The 20,633-nt window shown below is 41.5% G+C and overlaps 1 protein-coding gene across 1 annotated transcript; it reads left to right on the forward strand.

Moving 5' to 3' along the window:
- Positions 1-9,108: 9,108 nt before the first annotated feature.
- Positions 9,109-19,590, forward strand: LOC308042680 (CUB and zona pellucida-like domain-containing protein 1; the record flags this gene model as incomplete). Its single annotated transcript, XM_080348275.1, has 9 exons — positions 9,109-9,190; positions 11,268-11,403; positions 11,604-11,815; positions 13,435-13,585; positions 15,122-15,345; positions 16,221-16,393; positions 16,980-17,365; positions 17,707-17,975; positions 19,415-19,590. The coding sequence occupies 9 exons, from the start codon at positions 9,109-9,111 to the stop codon at positions 19,588-19,590; spliced, it is 1,809 nt and encodes a 602-aa protein (XP_080204401.1).
- Between the last annotated feature and the right edge of the window lie 1,043 nt (positions 19,591-20,633).

Consider the following 20,633-nt stretch of genomic DNA (forward strand, 5'->3'; position numbering starts at 1 on the left):
CCAGAGCTGTGCCCCGTCCAGCTGCACCATTGGTTTCCCTGCCCAATCTCGGGGTCTTGCTGTAGGGTTTTCTGAGGTGACACACAGCACCCCTCTGGCTGTGTCACCTCAGCGTGTGTGTTCAGACTCAAGCACAGTAGTACTTGGGCTGCCTTCAGCCCTGTAGGCAAGTGTTCCTGATGGTTCACATGGCTTCTTGTTATACTGTAAGCAGCTGAGACTCCTGTTATGGGTTTTGGGACAAAAATATACATTTGAAATGCAGATGAGATTTAATTTCATATTTTCTTTCCCACACTAGCAGTCTCTCCTACTCCTGAACCAGAAGACATTACCACTTGTAAGTAATACAGCATTATTCTGGTTTACAGGCTTAGTTGTCTGCCCAAATTGTAAACACATATTGACTGCCTCCCTGTCTCCACTGTGTGTATAATGTTGTGGATTTAAACATTAGCTTCAGGGATAATCCCAATAGTCTTTCCCCTGGTTTCCCTACACAATAAAGAAGGGAAGGGGGGATGGTATTGGTACAGAATACCTACCACCTTTGCTGATGCCTGCCCTGGGCAGAGCAGCATCTTCCAGGAGCTGTCGAATGAGACCTGCAGGTCTCCTGGGGTTTGGGTACCTCACACCTGCCCAGTGCTGGGACAACAGCTAACTGTGGTTTTGTTTTCTCTCCTGTCTTGCATCAGCCCCTGCAGAAGACACAACATCAGAAACAACAGGTATGTGTGGCTTTAGCTATAGTAGAACTGGTCTAATGCTTGATCCTGGGAATAAACTGATTCCCTCCCCATTAACAGTCCTTGCTTTGCTCACATGCTAATGGAACGGTCACTGAAGTGTGTGGCTTTTACTTTCCCTTTGACAGCCCCAACTGAGCCCACAACACCTGAAACACCAGGTATATATTTCTGGTCATTTCTTGAACCATGGGGAGCGGTTTACTAGTTTAGCATTTTTCATGTGAGTCCTAGAATCACAGAATTACTGGGGTTGCAAAAGACTCTTAAACCATCAATATATTTAATGCATGGTCAATGTCTGATTTCATGTTTTCCCATCTCACAGTAACAAACTCATCCACTCCATCAGTCTCTACAACTCCTGAAACAGCAGACACTACCCCTTGTAAGTAACAGCATTACTTTGGTTTACATCATTTGTTACCTATAAAAATCATGATCTGATTTGGTGTTGGCACGGCTCCCTGTCTCCACTCTGTGCATAATCTTCGTAGATCTAAAGTTTAATTTAGGGAATAATTCATTTGGCTGCCATACAAATTAAGGGATGGAAAATGCTCTCGGTATTGGTACATTAAAATACCAGCACTGATGAAAGTACTAGTGAAGGGGAAACTGCAGGAGCAGACACGCTACACCAATATGAATTCAAATTTGCACTCAATCATCTTACCCTGAGAAAACCAGCCTTCCTGCACTTCCCAAAGCTGCATCCCCACCAGCATCCCCACACGCCAGCCTGTGCTTCCCGCAGGAATGGCCAAGGCAGCAGCATGGACCTCACTGCGGCCAGTGCTGTACACAGCACTGCTATGGGCACTATACATTATAAACCATAGCCTGATCTCATTATCTCCCAGCATCCCAAGCATTGTTTAGCAAATATCCCACAGGTTTCCAAGGCCTTCCACAGGGCAGGGCAGAAGCATCCTGCCTGGGGATGCGTATTCTCCCCACTGAGATGCTCACACCCCGGGTGGACTTTGCTGATGCCCGCCCTGGGCAGAGCAGCATCTTCCAGGAGCTGTCGAATGAGTCCTGCACGTCTCCTGGGGTTCGGGTACCTCACGCCTGCCCAGTGCTGGGACAACAGCTAACTGTGGTTTTGTTTTCTCTCCTGTCTTGCATCAGCCCCTGCAGAAGACACAACATCAGAAACAACAGGTATGTGTGGCTTTAGCTATAGTAGAACTGGTCTAATCCTTGATCCTGGGAATAAACTGATTCCCTCCCCATTAACAGTCCTTGCTTTGCTCACATGGTAATGGAACAGTCACTGAAATGTGGCATTTACTTTCTCTTTGACAGCCCTGACTGAGTCCACGACACCTGAAATACCAGGTATTTATTTCTGGTCATTTCTTGAACCATGGTGAGCGGTTTACTAGTTTAGCATTTTTCATGTGAGTCCTAGAATCATAGAATCAATAGGTCCATAAAAGACCCTTAAACCATCAATATATTTAATGTATGGTCAATGTTTGATTTCATGTTTTCCTATCTCACAGTAACAAACTCATCCACTCCGTCAGTCTCTACAACTCCTGACATAGCAGACACTACCCCTTGTAAGTAACACAGCACTACTTTGGTTTACATCATTTGTTACCTATAAAAATCATGATCTGATTTGGTGTTGGCACGGCTCCCTGTCTCTACTCTGTGCATAATCTTCGTAGATCTAAAGTTTAATTTAGGGGATAATTCATTTGGCTGCCATACAAATTAAGGGATGGAAAATGCTCTCGGTATCGGTACAGTAAAATACCAGCACTGATGAAATTACTAGTGATGGGGAAACCACAGGGGCAGACACAATACACCAATATAACTTCAAATTTGCACTCAATCATCCTACCCTGAGAAAACCAGCCTTCCTGCACTTCCCAAAGCTGCATCCCCACCAGCATCCCCACAGAACCAGCCTGTGCTTCCCGCAGGAATGGCCAAGGCAGCAGCATGGACCTCACTGCGGCCAGTGCTGTACACAGCACTGCTATGGGCACTATACATTATAAACCATAGCCTGATCTCATTATCTCCCAGCATCCCAAGCATTGTTTAGCAAATATCCCACAGGTTTCCAAGGCCTTCCACAGGGCAGGGCAGAAGCATCCTGCCTGGGGATGCGTATTCTCCCCACTGAGATGCTCACACCCCGGGTGGACTTTGCTGATGTCCACCCTGGGCAGAGCAGCATCTTCCAGGAGCTGTCGAATGAGACCTGCACGTCTCCTGGGGTTCGGGTACCTCACGCCTGCCCAGTGCTGGGACAACAGCTAACTGTGGTTTTGTTTTCTCTCCTGTCTCGCATCAGCCCCTGCAGAAGACACAACATCAGAAACAACAGGTATGTGTGGCTTTAGCTTTAGTAGAACTGGTCTAATCCTTGATCCTGGGAATAAATTGATTCCCTCCCCATTAACAGTCCTTGCTTTGCTCACATGGTAATGGAACAGTCACTGAAACGTGGCTTTTACTTTCCCTTTAACAGCCCCGACTGAGTCCACGACAGCTGAAACACTAGGTATTTATTTCTGGTCATTTTTTTGAAATGTGCTGAACAGTTTACTATTTTGCATGCAAGTCATCAATCTGTTTAGAGTGTGAATGATGTTTAATTTTATATTTTCCCCTTCTCATAGTAACAAACTCATCCACTCCGTCAGTGTCTCCAGCTCCCAAACCAGCGGACGCTACCATGCGTAAGTAACGCAGCATTACTCTGGTTTACATCCTTAGTTACCTATCGAAGCCATAAGCTGATTTTGTGTTGGCACAGTTCCCAGTCTCTGCTCTTACAGAACCTCACAGAATGTTTTCTATGGTGGGTTTTATCTTTTGAAAAATTTGAATTGCAAGTTCTGCTCATTAATTGAAAATATTCTGCCTCAGATATTTAGATAACAGATAAGGTTTTCTGTTAAAGTCTGGCCCTATCAGCCACACATATGTAAAGGGCACTCAGCTGCAGCAATAAAACACACATACTCGTGTTGACAATGTAGAGGAAACTGAAGTTCAGCTGCAGAGCAGCATTTGAGCATGGGACTACTTGCCTACACCAAGGAATAAACAGAATGAAATCTTGTTCCCATTAATGCTAGTACTATATTATCTTTAGTGTTCAATCCCATAGACTTTTCTTGACATGAGCCCTTTGTCTATGACAACTATATTCCTCAGAACTGTTGCTACTAACAGTCTTAATGTGTACAGCTGATTACAGTGTATATTAAATGATTATATAAAAGCACAAATTTTCCTCATTTGATCTAATTTTTTTCTATTTTTTTTTTCTTTTTCCCAATGTTAAAAGCCTATCAAAAACCAGTCCAAGAACCTATAAACCCAGGTACAACAGTTTCATTCTTTGTTCATTTTAATGGTTTCTTTTCCCAAGTGCAGTGTATCCTGGGTGAGAGATGTGACCGGAAAACCTGGCAGGTTTATGGCAGAGGGAATGTGAGTGCAGAAGAAAGGGGGAAGCGGGAGATAGAGGGAACTCAGGGATGCCAGGGCTTGCCAGGGACCATATGTCACTGATACAGGAGCTGGCAGCCCAACCATCCTGGGTGGTAAGTGCCAAGGCGATGAGTTGGCCTCTGTCTGCACCATTTACAGAAAAAAACACGTTTAAAAGGTCCACCCATAGCCCACATTTGCTTTTGCAAAGCAGACATGCTGCATTTTACTCTATGCTTACATATAGTTTATTAACATTAAGTTTCTTATTTTCCAGTGAACCTTGCCTACCTGCCTAAATATGGGAGGTTGATGCTACTACGATACTTAATTGGCCAGTGTGGACTGAGGAGGCCAGGAATGCCAAGTATAAGATTACAAGGGTAAATATTTATTCATATGCATGAGGGACCCCCAAACACAGTTTTAAACTGGGTCCTTACACTATTCAAAAGTTCAAGTACAATACAATTTGACTCATCACTCACACCTGTGCTACTGGTAACTAATTGTAGTAAAACTTTATGAAAACAACTCTATTTCTGCAGTGTTCTTGCTGCTTGTCTATTGATCCAGACATTCCTGGAGTCAGTCGTGGTGGAGTTACCTGTGACACCACATGAAATTCAGAGAAGGATGAAACATCTGATTTAAAGGGGTTCTGTTTGATTTGGGGTATGGAATTGTTTCTCCATAGCTCTTCAGAAATTCTAAGGTTGAAATAATCATTTCTGAAGGACAGGAGGCCTAAACAGTAACTCTTTTGCACATATTTAAAATTCCATCTGGCACTTTCCACTTATACATTTACATAGGTGATATTTATATATGTTCTGTTATACCAACACGCATATTTAAATTCCATATAGTTGCATCTATGTCCAGGCATTCCATGCTGTGAATTGTGATTAACATCAGAGTTAGAAATTTACGAAGGAAAGTTTCTTGTAACCAATGAAACAAATGGAATGGGTGACCATATCACAATTTTTGTATGATGAAGGTTTTTTCCTTTTCATTCTTTTTCCTCAGGTGTGTAAGGGACCCAACCTGTGGGAACTACTATTTGCCAGGCCAGAGGATTCTCCAGTTCAAGTTCAGAGGTCCCATTTACTCAAGAGCTTGCCTGCGGTGCAGAGTATTAGGGTGCAACAGATACAATCATCCTTTCCAACGCTACTGGGTCTACAAGACAAAAGGCAAAAGAAGCACAAGTGGCCCCGTCATTATTATAATCTCCAAATAGCAACAGCCCCAACAATGCTTTGTCTAACCATAACTTGTAAATCATTCATTTACATGACCAGTGTGTTGCACATTTGCTACTAATTGCTAAAAATACATTTTACTAGGGGGTGTAAATCTAAAGGTATTTTAATCTTAACTGTACTTGTGTTCCTTAATTTCAGATCCTTTGGATCTACGTTCCAGATTTGTAAAACCTTAAACTTCAGTAAATACTCTCAGTGACCAAAAAGTAACTGGACTGGGTGGCTGATTTTTCTCATCAAGACTTTTTTCCCCCCTCTCACAGCTCTTCCCCTTCTCCGCATTGTACCAATGAGCTCAAATACTGAGCATTTAAGGAAGATTAACCTGTCTTACAGATATAAACATGACTGTGCTGCTTTCTGAGCTCATAGAGACATAAATAAAAGCATAAGTATCCCCTGTAACCGAAAATGTCTGAGCAATTACCTCAAATAGGAACTCAAAAATATTTGGAAAAAAAATTGTACATGTATTGAGATACAACCTCTGAAATACCTGTAACCTATTATAATCTTCCCATATGTCAATTTTCCTTACTGGAGGTTAGAACTATGAAAGAATTTACATCTAAATTTACTTCATTATAAGCATTTCCTTCTTCCTTTTTATTTCAATATCTGTTCAAAGGGTATCACTTTGAGCTTAGAAAGTGTTTCTGTGTTTTAATGTTAAATTGTCCTACTTAGAATGACTTAGTGAAAAAAACAATGGAAATAAATATTTTTCAGTTCATAGTAGAGAAAAGTACCTTGTTGACTGCAGAACTGTACAGGAGTACAGCAGTCCATTCAGGGAAATAGGTGATGAATTAAATTTTGATAATCTGCTGAACTTGGCCTGCACCTTTAAGACCAATACCCAGTTTCTATATTGCAAATATTTATATATTAGTCAAACTCATGAGATGCCCTGTAGTGAATAAGGATGCCTCGCATCTAAAGGCTGTACCACACAAAACAAAGAAAACCCACTTTTTTCAGCTATTTTTTTCCTTTTATGCCTCATCTCTTCAAAAAAGGGCCCAGAGTCATTCTGAAACTCAGCTTCTCCATTAATAACTTAGCTCTCAAATGCCAAAAATCAGGCAGATCTGCCATGAACGTTCCAGATCTAATCTCTTACCTGGTGGTTCAGCCTTGGCATTGGCTTCTCACCGGTGATGATTTAAAGTACTTGAAATCACATTTTCCCTGCTGTTGTGCTCCCGGCTGCAGGCAGTGAGAGAAAACACCTGTAAATAAGTGTCATGACAGCTGAATTCTTGCTCATTTATACTCAAATGTGTGCTAGTTTTTTTCTGAGGAGCTGCAATTCTAAAACACCTCCCATACAATCATTCTCATCTTAAAGGACTTGCTTTCCTGAAGACTTGCAGTCCACTTTCTTTTGAGGTAGGAAACTCAAAGCAGGCCATTAATATTTCAGCATCACCTGAAATCTGAACACATCTCACCACCTGAACATGGGCTTAGAGCACAAGATTTGAAAACGGTTTGGATGCTCAGCTTTGCAGCACAAGCACAGGGACACTGCTTATGGGTCTATCCCCTTAGTATCAACTCCAAGGCAAGAAAATTCCTTAATCACTTATATACAAGTAATTCCAAAAAGTTTGGCTACCAAGCTATAACTACCAGAGTAAATTACCAGGGCATCATAGCCATTGGCATTTTTTATTTAGTTCTGATGGACACAGCATGGATTGGCAGGGCTCCACACACCAGTTCTCGCATTAATTGTATACAAAAACAGGTGGTTTAGCATTTAAAAATTCCTGACAAGTAAGTATGTGTGTGGGTTTTAGAAATGAAAGGCTACACAGAAGAAATGCAAATTTAGCATTTCCAGAAGCTAAAGGGAATTCAAATGCTATGCAACATCTTTATACATGTATTCAATGCCTCCGTGTTTGAAGGCAGTATAAGTACGTTGTCATGATAGAGAGAGTTGCATTCAAAATCCTTAAAGTGAGCTAAAAATCAAGGTTAGTTGCTTTAAAGGTGTCATAGATCTGAGATTAGAAATACAGGATCATTACAGATGCATCATATTTCAAGTTTGTTAATAAAAGGGAAGAAAAAAAAAAGGTTTTGCACAATATTACAATATTTTGTTTTTATGAAAGTACCTGGATGTGTTTCCCGGAGGTCTGTATCGCAATTTGACTTTTCTAGTACACTTCAAAGCTGAGCTGTTTGCACAGCTGTGGGATACCCGCTCCCCACATTGGGAATAATCACCGAGCTGGGTTCCTGGCTGTTCCACATCGTGTGGGTACCGAGCCAAGGTCAGGTACCCGCACATCTGCGGCCCTGGCACCACCATGGCCTCCAGAAGCTTTAAAGATTGGGCACCCGCCGCTGCAGGGGGAAATGCTCTGGTATTCGAGAGCTTGGGTCCTTTTGGAAAGACAGAGAAAGCAGCATAAATATATTGCAAGAAAAACTCATCACACTCATGCTACAGTTCCAGAAGGACAGGGAACTGCTGGAGAGAGTCCAGCGCAGGGCAACAAAGATGCTGAAGGGAGTGGAGCATCTCCCGTGTGAGGAAAGGCTGAGGGAGCTCAGGCTTTTTAGTTTGAAGAAGAGGAGACTGAGGGGTGATCTCATTCATGGTGAGCAATATGGAAAGGGTGAGTGTCAGGAGGATGGAGCCAGGCTCTGCTGGTGACAACCAATGGTAAGACAAGGGGCAATGGGTACAAACTGGAACACAAGAGTTTCCACTGAAATTTGAGAAGAAACTTCTCAGTGAGGGTGGCAGAGCCTGGCCCAGGCTGCCCAGGGACGTTGTGGAGTCTCCTTCTGTGCAGACATTCCAACCCGCCTGGACACCTTCCTGTGTAACCTCATCTGGGTGTTCCTGCTCCATGGGGGGATTGCACTGGATGAGCTTTCCAGGGCCCTTCAACCCCTGACATTCTGGGATTCTGTGACACATGGAATTGGGGCTCTCAGGACTGTGTTTGTTTCCTTACCTTGAGGTAAAAAAAAAGGCTGATTCTTCAATTATTTTTTAAGTTATTATTACGGGACTAATAAAGTTCTATTGCAAAGTGGCCGCACTGCAATCTCCTCCTTCTAAGTAAGTGACTAACATGGGTCTGGCCTTGTTCATCCATGACTGTTTCAGCAAAAGGAAATGATTACTCACAACAACTCTACTATGATAGTGGCACTTCACAACCTGAGGAAATTCAGCAAGGGCAGGGAACGATTTGCCCAGCGTAATCTAAAGGGAAAGCTGTCAAAATGAAGTCGGGAAAAGCCACGTTCCTGACAACTAGTACAAAGAGCAAACTGCTCCCAAGGGAATCTGTCAGTCCCTTCCAGAACATTCCCGCTCACATCAACACACCCAAACAGATGCTCAATAAAATCATCTGAAAAACATGCTTTGAACCCACAAGAGCTGACGAAAGCACAGTTAAACTTACTCCACGCGGTACATATTGAAAAAAAAATGGGCACACCTGTTACTTTCACATTTATATCTGCTAAAAAGGAACAGTAACTGATTAAACCTCCCCTCCACAATACTATGTAAGAGAAGATGATTATGAAATAGCAGAGGGTATAAAAGTCAGAACAGCCTCACCTCCCCAGCTGCCACCAAAATGTGGGTGCTCGGACGGCTTGTCCTCCTGCCTCTCGTCGCTGCTTTAGTCCTCGCTGAAGACAACTCGATAGAACTCAATGGTATGGACATCTAGTCTTCTTTTCACCTGTGAAATCTAGTTAGTTTTTGCACAATAGGTGTTTTAGTTAACTAAAGGGGAAAATGTTAAACATATCTCTAAAAGTGCATCTTATTTTAATGGACTGCTGCACCATAGTAGCACCAGAATGTGCCAGCAAGTATTAAAAATGTTAAATAAAAACAAAAAACATATTTCCAATATGACTCCCTATGACAAATTTTTAACTTAAGAACTTGATTTTGAAGAGATTTTACTCTGGAATTGAAATTTGCATTTATAAATTAATATCATATTGGAGTAACAGGAATAAAGTTATTCAGTTGGGCAACAGTTGCTTTTATTTGCTCATTTCTCCTTTCTTCTATCAGAAGCCATAGGTAGTCATTTATTGCTTGATTTGGGATCACCATTCTGTGCTCGAATCAGCAATTTACCTGATTAATGCTGGGTGGCTACTGTAGGATAATGAAGTTTTGCTGCAGGGCTGCAGAAGAGTCCAGAGGGACACAGGGGGTGGGCAGGTCAAAGCTGCTTTTGTAATGGTCTTATACCTGGGAGGTTTCATACGCAACAAGAAAGGTCTCTCCTAAACCTTGTTTTTCCCTCTGGAGCTCATGAGCAAGCCTCATCTTTTTACCTGGGACTGCATACACGGTATAGGGAATTCTTCCTGCTGTTTTAGACCATGCATTTTAGATTAATATTGAATTAGAAAGATCTTATGCTTAAACTGGATTATAAACTTTTTTCTAAAGTTTCCTATACACTGGCCATATCAGCTACTACTTCATAATTAATTAACATTCATTAAGTGATATTAGGGATGTGAACCATGGTTGGATCATTTTTTTTTCATAAAAGAACTGGGTCTAAACCCAGCGAGCCCCACATCCTGAACACAGTAACAGCCAAGAGAGGATGCTCAGACAAGAATGCAAATACAAGTCTGCATAATACTTCCCCAGAATCCTCTCCCAGTCACCAACAGATGCACTTTTGAAACAGAGAAACATTACCTTTGTGTTAAATAGTTACCAAAGGCTTTTTCTTTCATGAATTTGGCCTGTTTTATGTTTTAATTTACCATCTGCATCACCCTGCAGCAAAGACACACATGCAAAGAGCCAGTTCCTTTGCTTTGTTTCAAAACCACAATTTACTGGTGTCCTCCCAGGCCACAGACTTGATGTGTTGGAAGAGAATATCTCATATTAACCCTCTTTATAAATTTACAGACCTCTAGCACCTCTTTTTTTTCCCTAAAATACTTCAGTCTATTTATTTATTCCTTGTCTGGAAGCTATTCCTTATATTTTTATCATCTTCACTGCCATTTGCTGAAGATTTTCCCATTTAGCAGCACCTTATAGAGACAGAGGATCAGAATTGTGTGCAGCAGTAAATATGCAGTAATCCCACACATAGTCCTTTAGAAGTTCAAATCTGAAAAGCCTTTTTCATTCCCTGAGCGTGGGTTCCCAAATGTTTCAAGCCTAGGGCTGAGCCTCAGAACTGGATTCAATGATCTTTAGGAACTTGGCTTATCCAGTTTTGCCATTGGTTTCATCTGTGATATGCATTGCCCTCAGCTACTAGGAAAATGAGGATAAAAAGTGTTTTCTAATACTCTTCTACTATTTGATTCTTTAATAAACTACAGTAATATAAATGGGAAAAAAAATAGTGCAAGATTTTGCTTGTCTATTCCATAGCAGACTGTCCCGGGGTTTTTGCACAGTGGAGGGTGAATCACAGAATGCACTGGGTTGGAAAAGACCTCAGAGATCATCAAGTCCAACCCTTGGTCCAACTCCAGCCCATTGACTAGATCATGGCACTAAGTGCCATGTCCAATCTCAGTTTAAAAACCTCCAGGGACAGTGAGTCCAGCACCTCCCTGGGCAGCCATTCCAATGCCTGACCACTCTCTCTGCACAGAATTGCTTTCTAATATCCAGCCTAAATTTCCGCTGGCAGAGTTGAAGCCCATGGCCCCTTATCCTATTGAAATATTATTGCAAGAGAAAACCTGAGAGATATCCTCGTAAACTGTTTTTTGTTGCCGTTTTCAACAGGTACACCTCGCTGTGGTGCTTCATTTAATCAGCCCAGCAAAGCATTCAACATTGAACTAAATGCGAATGAAAACTGTGTCTGGCAAATTCAGAGGAATACAAATCAATCTATTCGGGCCATTTTCTCCTATTTTCAGTAAGTGTTTTCTCCAAATGCCTTTTTATTGTTTCATTCAATTAGAATACAGCACAGAAAAATATTGCCTCCAAATATTTCTCTGTATTTACTTTAGTAAAATGAGTATTGAATCTGTTTTGTGGAATCCAAAGAGCCTGTATATTTATCAGTGAGCTTAGATAGTTCTTATTATGTCTGTTTGTGTTTTTTTAAAATAGATTTGCTCCTTCTTCGAGCTGCGAAACAGAAAGTATTAAAGTATATGATGGTCCCTCAACTACTTCGCCTCTTCTTGGACAAATATGTAATGACACTGATGCTGTCCCAGTACTTGAATCATCCTCAGACAGTTTAACTTTCCTCATAACAACAAACTCTGTGGTTTTCACACGAAACTTCTTTGTCTTCTATTATTTCATTTCAGAAACGGGTAAGTCGGAACTTAATGCAGTCATTAATACCAGCTGAACTGAACCATTAAGAGAAAACTTCCTATTAAGGGCAAGTTTAGGACAGCAACTAGAGACTATTAGAAGAATCTTTAATTAGTCTCACCCATTCAGTTCATAAGAGAATGATGGGGGAGATAATCAGTAAAAGGAAAAGAGCAGCAAAAAAGCAAAAAGGCTTGCAGAGAGCCTAGAAAGTTAAATTTTACTCAGAAAAAATGATTGCAAAGAAGGCATTATGGGAGTCTACTTTTACTTACAGGCTCCTACTAAATTTACTCAGTTTGCAAATATTATAGTGTTTACCCAGAAAGAAAATACGACCATGTAGTCAGAACTGCCAAGTACAGGTCCCAGAAGTCAGTAAGGGTTTACATTCATCAGGCTCTTTACTGTTTATCTTAAAAGGCAAGAATAACTTGAACAAAACCAGTCTTAGCTTGCGACCAGTTCCTTGGATTCTGCTGATCTGAATGGCGTGGTGTTAAACTCCTAAAAGCTTCACTTTACAGAGTAGTCACCACATCCCACTTTATGCTGCTCCCGTGTTTAACTTTGCTGCTGAAAAATTATGTCCCATTTCTACTCTACGTTTGTCTTTCTGAGGTTTCCACTGACTTGATCTTATTTTGCCTTTGTTTATCAAGTAAAATCCCACTCAAATTTGAATATTTTGTACTTCCATATAGATTATGACCAAGACCTCATAGATTCCTTTAATACAAAGTCTCTTTTGGCTGATATAGCATCTTCATTACCTGTTTTTCAAGATGGCACATGATTTACCAAAATGTAGATACAATTAGGTTCTCCTTCCCCTATACTCTGGCCTGGTGAGACCACACCTGGAATATTGTGTCCAGTTGTGGCCCCTCAGTTCCAGCAGGACAGGGAACTGCTGGAGAGAGTCCAGCGCAGCCACCAAGATGCTGGAGGGAGTGGAGCATCTCCCGTGTGAGGAAAGGCTGAGGGAGCTGGGGCTCTGGAGCTGGACAAGAGGACACTGAGGGGGGACTCATTCATGGGGATCAATATGGAAAGAGGGAGTGTCAGGAGGATGGAGCCAGGCTCTTCTCGGTGACAACCAATGGTAAGACAAGGGGCAATGGGTACAAACTGGAACACAAAAGGTCCCACTTAAATTTGAGAAGAAACTTCTTCTCAGTGAGGGTGGCAGAGCCTGGCCCAGGCTGCCCAGGGAGGTTGTGGAGTCTCCTTCTCTGCAGACATTCCAACTTGCCTGGACACCTTCCTGTGTAACCTCATCTGGGTGTTCCTGCTCCATGGGGGGATTGCACTGGATGGGCTTTCCAGGGCCCTTCCAACCCCTGACATTCTGGGATTCTGTGAAATAATTATTCACAGAATCAAAGCCAGCGCCTCTACAGCCATCTCGGATGTGGCAGATATACCATAGTGACAACAGGCTCATTTTGTCACATCCACCTGACCTGAAACTCTCTATAGAAGCTCTGTCTGTAGCACCTTTAATCATTTCCAGAGGAATGGAATCCTAAAGAAACAATCCTGCTAGTCACATAACTTTAGATCTTTATTTTTTATGGCTCATTAATATACCATTATCTACTCTTCTTTTCAGACACTGTAAATTGTGGAGGAGAATTAACTGGTCCCAATGGGACATTTACCAGCCCCAACTACCCAGCATCTCACCCTGATTTTACATACTGCGTCTGGCACATACAAACAGAAAAAAACTCAAAGATAAACTTAGAGTTCCAGGATTTTTTGTGAGTAAATGCCCTAATGCTCGATTACTCTTTTTTTTTTTTCTTCATTGTTTAAAGGCATTATTTTTAAATACAGGAGCAAAAATGCTTTCAAACTTTTAGAACATCTATACCCTTAAGACAAATGTGCTTTGCTGACTCTTACGATAAAGTAATTGCAATGTGTTCCACATCACTATATATGTTACTCTATAGCTACTGCAGTGTCCATCAATGAAATAGGGAAAGCATTTCAGGTGAGCAGCCACGAGGTGCAGCTCCATTTTAAGCTAGCCTGAATGATCTTAATTAAGTCCATCAACATAAAGAAAGCTTTTGCTACATAAGGAACATGTTTAAAACCATCCTGTGCATTGTAATTGCAATTTAGAATTGAGGGTCAAAAGAATAAAGCAAATATCATCCCAGACACATCTTCCTCAGTATTGCTGGCTGTTCAGCAATGAAAATAGTGTAGCCCTGACTTAAGCACTTCCAAGTATAAATCATAGAACCATTTAGGTTGGAAAAGACATTTAAGATCACTGAGTCCAACCGTTAACCTCACACTGCCAAGTTTACCACTAAACCACATCCCTAAGAACCTCATCTTTTAAACACCTCCAAGGTGCTAATAGATGCCTTGGTAAAAGGAACCACACTGGCATGGACTTCACTGGCCCATATTGACCTTCATCAGGGTTGGTCTCCCATATGTGGTGGGCTGGGAGCCCTTTTTTTGGCTTTCCCTGCATCAGTTGATACTGTGCAGGGACCAAACTCTCAAGACCAAGGGAATTCCAAGGGCAGGATCCTCAAGAACATATCTTGAGATATTCAGCCTGCAGAATGCTGTGTAAGAATTCAGTATGAAACATACAGGATTCTATAGGAAACCATTACCTTGACCACCGTCCTCTGAGATGATGAACTCTGCACAGTGCGGTGCATCTTCTCACCAGTCCTGGCCAGGGTCCATCTGTTGATTCAGGAGCAGCGATGATGCTCTGGAGGTGTCCAGGTGTCCATCCATCACAGCTCAGCTGGTGCTTTTCACCGAGGGCAGCAAGCACCAAGATATGGTAAAAAGGGCAAAAGCCTTCTCCTGGTGACATGCACAAGAGGATGCATAAGTCAAGCCTACACTTTAAAAACTCTTTGTTTTAAGATAAAGGATTATTTATATATGTTATATATATAAAAAAAAAATATCTATTTGAAGGGGTGGTTATTTTTCATAAATAAGTAGCAATCAATATATAAAGTATCAGAGATTTAAAACCATAGCTGATCCAGCTGCTGTTCAGAGCTATAGCAAAGTATTTGCTATTTCAACGGGAGCAGAATCCTGCTCTTATTAAGCATTTCTTGCCTTAGAGGGTTTTCCATGGTTTATTTTATTTTAATAATGTCTATTTATGTGTTATTTTATTCTCCGTTCTTATTTCAGTCAACTAGATTCATCATATACTTCATCTGCACTGGATCCTCCATCCAGTATGAGCAAAGTTCTCCTCACTCAGATTTCCCTGTAATTATATTTGTTTCTGTGTACAGCCTGGAACTCGACCGAAACTGCCGGTTTGACTTCACGGCGGTCTATGACGGTCCCACCACTAACACCGGGTTAATAGGAAAAGTCTGTGGCCGTACTCAGACCTCATTTGAGTCTTCCTCAAACGCTATGACAGTCGTGTTGTCCACAGACGACAGCAACTCCTACAGAGGATTTTCGGCTCAATACACCAGCGTTCCACTGCCCGCTCCCGTGCAGCCCGATGGTGAGTGCACTCGATACGAGCGGAGGGTGTTGTTTCTTATTCTCACACACAATTCTTCCCTCCCCTTATAAATACCAGAAAGAATTGATTGTTGATAGGGAGGTTTTAAGCCTTTTCATCGGCAGCCATCAACCCTCTTTACATACAGAAGTCCCACGTTAGTCCCACCTGTGGAGTGTGGGTTATTAACTGACCCATTGCAAAAGAAAGTCTGTTCTTTCACTTTTTTGTCCATTTTTCCAGCCAGCACCACTGAAAGTCTGAGTTTTCCCTTCTTTTGGACAGAAGAGGCATTGTTAGCATCCTCGAGATGTAAAGATAAAACTTTTTTGACTGGTTAGTTCGAATGGTTTTTCTTGCTGCCCAAGATACTCAGGAAAATGGTCCAACACCAGTTGGTCAAATGGGGTTCAGGTGTCTTGTAATTCCTTTCCCCCAGAGCTGGATAACTTTCCTTATTGGTTCCATACATTTGCATGCCCACCTTCTCATCAACTGAGGTGGAAAGGGACCCTCTAAAGCTTCAGTGTTTGTCATAAATCAATTTTCTCACCCATCACTCTGCAATAGAACTTTGATTCCTTTTCCCTTTTAAAAAGGCTGTGATTTATTCTGTGTTACTGGATTTAAAATTAAACTTCCAGCCACGAGTTTTACATGGTTTTGCTTCTCTAATATTTTTTATGCTGAGCATGAAATTTTGTCCTGACTTCTGCATGGCCTCAAATGGGGATGAGCCACTTCAGACTTGGACAAATCAAGAACCATGCAACAGGTTCAAGGATCCAGTCTAAAGGAGGAACAAGCGCAGCACAGTTTGTGGTAACCTGCTTTGTCCTGTGTTTTTTCCTCTTAAATTTCTCTTTGAATGGCAGCATCTCTTACCTGCTCTTCAGACAGCATGACAATTGTTCTCAGCAAGTCTTACCTGGCCTCCCTTGGTTATAACGAAACCCACCTGCACCTGAACGATCCATCTTGCAGACCAGTTGTAACAGATTCCGTCATCTTTTCCTTCCCGTTAAGCAGCTGTGGAACAATTAAACAGGTAAAGAGGCAAAAAAATGTCACGTGAAGCCAACAATAGCTTGTGAATGACAGGAGCTTGTAAAAGCAGTTTATGAACAGGATGTGAATGAGGCAACAGCAGTTTTACTTAGCTCACCCAATTATATGCTTCCAGTTTTGAAGCAGAAAGAACATTTTTCCTCTTCCTTTCAAAGGGAGGGCAGGAGAATCCACATGGATTAACCCTAAATGTTTCATTCCCTCTCCAGGTTATCAGAAGTAGCACCACGTTAGGTATGCAATTTAACATTCTCTGCCAGCGATATGGCTGGGATTTATCCTAGAGTCACAAGAAAAGGGGAAAAACCCTAAAATGTGAACATTCCCAAAAGCGCAGCTCTGGTATTTTCCACGCTGAGCAGCATTCCTTAACCTTTTTGAGCACGGTCAGTGTTTTGAAAACAATAGGATGGTCAATGATGTTTTTGTAATTGTAACCTTTTCCACATTTCAAGGGTGCCTCGAGCCTCTGATAAGCTGGGTGGGTTTGTGACTTCAGCACAATTGCTTTCAAGTGTGCTGCTCGTACAATCACAACTGAGCACTCTATACGATTCCTTTTGCAGGACGAAGGTCAGAGCATCACTTACACCAACGTTGTGTTCCTCTCTCCAACTGGGAACGTCATCACCCGCCAAAAGGGCGTAGAGATTATTGCAAAATGCAAAATGGAAAACAACTCAACCGTAGAAATCATGTACATAACAAAAAATAACATAATCCAGAACATAACCTCTGTGGGACGGTACAACGTTAGCATATCGTTCTACGATTCGGAGTCATTCTCCAATCCTATACTTGAGTCCCCATATTACATAGACCTGAACCAAACTATTTTTACTCAAGTCAGTCTTCATTCCACCGACCCAAATCTTTTGGTGTTTGTCGATACCTGTATAGCATCGCCACAATCCGATTTTGGATCACCAACTTATGACTTAATCAGAAGCGGGTAAGACTCTACATTAACTTTATTTCCTCACGTATTTGGAGATGGTGATATCATCTAAATGTCAACCATAGCCGACATTCCTTTATTTTTGTCTCTCTCCTACTTATCTTATTCAGCAGAACATGGTCGAAAGCTAAATTTCATAGAAATTTAAAGGCATTACATAAACAGAGCTGGGAAAAACAAGCACCACATTGCACTGGGGGGAGGAAAAAAGCATATCATTGTACACCCACATGTAACAACAATGCCGCAATTAAGTGCTGTGGTTACAGCTGACAGTTTGCAGGAATGATTATTACATGTGGGCTATTTTAACACATCTGTCAATTCTGTTGCAGCTGCAATAAAGACGACACTGTGGTGACCTACCCACCACTTGAACACTATGGAAGATTCAAATTTAACGCCTTCAGGTTCCTGCGCTACTTCCCATCAGTTTATCTCCAGTGTGATATTGTCATTTGCGACAGCAATGACACCAACTCTCGCTGTACCAGAGGCTGCATGTCCAGGCAAAAAAGAGATATTCCTTCATACATGTGGAAAACTAACACTGTCGTCGGTCCCATCCGCCTGAAGAGAGACCTCAGGTCTGCTGGTGCCTCAGGTAAGAACAACAGATAAATTAAGAATCTGATTAAGCTCCTCCTTTGTGTAAATCTATTACCTTCATTCAACTAATAAGTGAATTACACTAGTTTGTGGCATCAGAGCAACAGGTTCAAGGCAGTTTGTGTTTTGTGAGATCCCAGAATTCAACAGATTGATGTTCTTTTGGGTTAAGGAGACAAAGCAGCACTCGCTCCTGGTTACGAAAGTAGCGCAGGCAGGATCTGTGTATTCAGAAAGAGTCACAAATGGCAAGAGATTTCAGATTTTCAAGCGTGTCATTTTCCGATGAAGCATAAATAGGAAGCAGGGCTCATTTCTCAAGTCACAGACCACATAAAAGGCAGGTTGCAAATCATAGCCAAGCATTGGTATAACCCGGGTGTTTACAACAGCCCACTCAACTCACTCAGTTTTATTTGCTGATACTACAGAGCAGCTTTGCCAGATGATAAACATAGACTAATTATTTTTCTGTGCTGGGTTAAATCCTCACCCAGCACATATTACCTGTTAGAACAAAAATAGGAAGAGGACAGTCACTGGAACAGAAATCTAAAGCATCACGTTTTTAAATTAGAACCGCAAAGCTGTATACAAGACAATTAAGCTTTAGTGCTCCAACTCTCCAGCACAATTTGCAGCCAGTTCTGCAGCGGGTCTGGGTGAGTACTGAGAATTAACATAGACTACAAGATATGGAAAAGCTATTTTAAAGAGCTTGTATTGTTACTCGCACTATGCTCGTTGTTCTAACCTTTATTGAGCCCAAGATTTCAGCTGAGAAAAGCACATTGTGCCGCATGCTTCCAAGGGCCACATCTAGGAAAAAATCAGAATTAATCGTGCTTTTAATAGTAGTAGGCATATTTTCTTCCTTTTTTTGATAATTATTAGCCCCTCTGAACTCTTGCATTTTAATCATGCTCCCATTTATTTCCATAAAGATTCTGCATCCACACACTAGAAACTGAACACATCTATCATGTGAAAAGGATTCAAGTGCAAATAGACCGCGCTCAGAGTACTACAAAGCACAGATTAATTCTCATAGTATCACGATTTACATAAAAATACCGAGTTTTACTCAGGACCAGCTGGTAAAGCCTTAGAAGGTGCAGAGTTAGAGCCACGAGTTTCTTTTTGCCCAGCTTTGCTGCAGCAACGCGTCTCCATCCAGCCGGTTCTGAAGTAACGACAGCTCCGCTTGGCAGAAACTCGGCTGCAGCAATAACAAGGAGTTTGGTACCATTGTGATGCTCTTTTGCACAATTATTACATATTTTTACAGCTCTTCAGTAGTACAGGCTCAGAATTTGCAATAGGTGTGGGCCAACTCCTCAGAACTAGAACATCTGAAAAAAATACACTTATTTTCATCAAAATGACATGGTGCTCAAAACATTAAACACTGCACTTTGTTTTTTCTCTATACAGAATCCCTCACTAAACCAGATGCTGAAGAAACCCCGAACCTGCAACAACACAGCTTCTACACTCTTTCATTTGTGGTTTTAATATCAAATATTATCATTGTGGTAGCTGTGATACTAAAATATCACATCAAACATCAAGCAGGATACAGCTACCAAAAGCTCCGGAGCTCCTATTAACTACTTTGGGATATTTCAAATGTGTCGACTTCCATTCAGATTTGTCACCCAAAGAGGGGAGAGGGGAAAAAAAGAACAACACCACAACTAAAGAAAGCAATAAACTAACAGCCTTGGAATACAGCAATGCTTGGAAACATATTTCAACTTTTTTGTAATTAGAAAGAAAAACCCTCTCAACCCAGCATTGTATCTTAAATCACTGAGCTGAAAATGAATGTGTCTACCTCAGGGTGTTTCTTAGCATCTAAAAAAATAACTTTACAGGTGTAAAGCGACCTGTAAAGTACAAGATAATTTAGGCCCTTTGTTCTCTAATCACTTTGAAACTGCACTTGGCATGAACAGAGCTGAGGGACAACTGTGAAATGTGTGTTCAAAGGAAATCATCGTCTCTCCAAAATCTACCCCTGTTGAGTTGCTACCATCAAGATGCGACAGTCTTCAAAAGCCATCGGTTTTCCTGGAGAAGAATAAAATAGTAGGTAAAAGATAAGGATATTGAATGTACGTGCCTGTGCTGCTTGTTCAGTCAACACTTGCTTCCTCATCAAGAGGTTTCACCCAACACATTAGACACCAAAACCAACCAACATCTGTTCACTCAACTTCAGGGTTGACCATTAAGTCCCTGTACAGCCCCAGTTAAATGGTGCACCCCACATTTCAAAGAGTAATAAACAGAGTGATGTATGAAGCTTGACCTTCCACAAAAGAGGGACTTGGAGTCACATTTCTACCTGCCCAAATCACAGCAGAACTCATCCCAACGGGTCAAAGTAGAAATTATGTGATAAGGCTCCTTCTCTGGCCTCAGGTTGGTGACATGCAGGAGATCCTACCCCAGAATATCCCATCTGGCAACAAAGTCCCCTTGAGAGCAACCACAAATTAAATATTTACATTTCTTAAGATAACGAAGCATAGATATTTAACAAGCCTGCCAAGTACATATTCATTTCAGTTGTTCCTGCACGACTCAATTAATTTAGGACGGAAAAAATAATGACAACCTTGGTTTAGATGTCACTTAAGGAGCCTTG

The sequence above is a fragment of the Nesoenas mayeri genome (genome assembly GCF_963082525.1).
Source record: "Nesoenas mayeri genome assembly, chromosome: 7".
NCBI lineage: Eukaryota > Metazoa > Chordata > Aves > Columbiformes > Columbidae > Nesoenas > Nesoenas mayeri.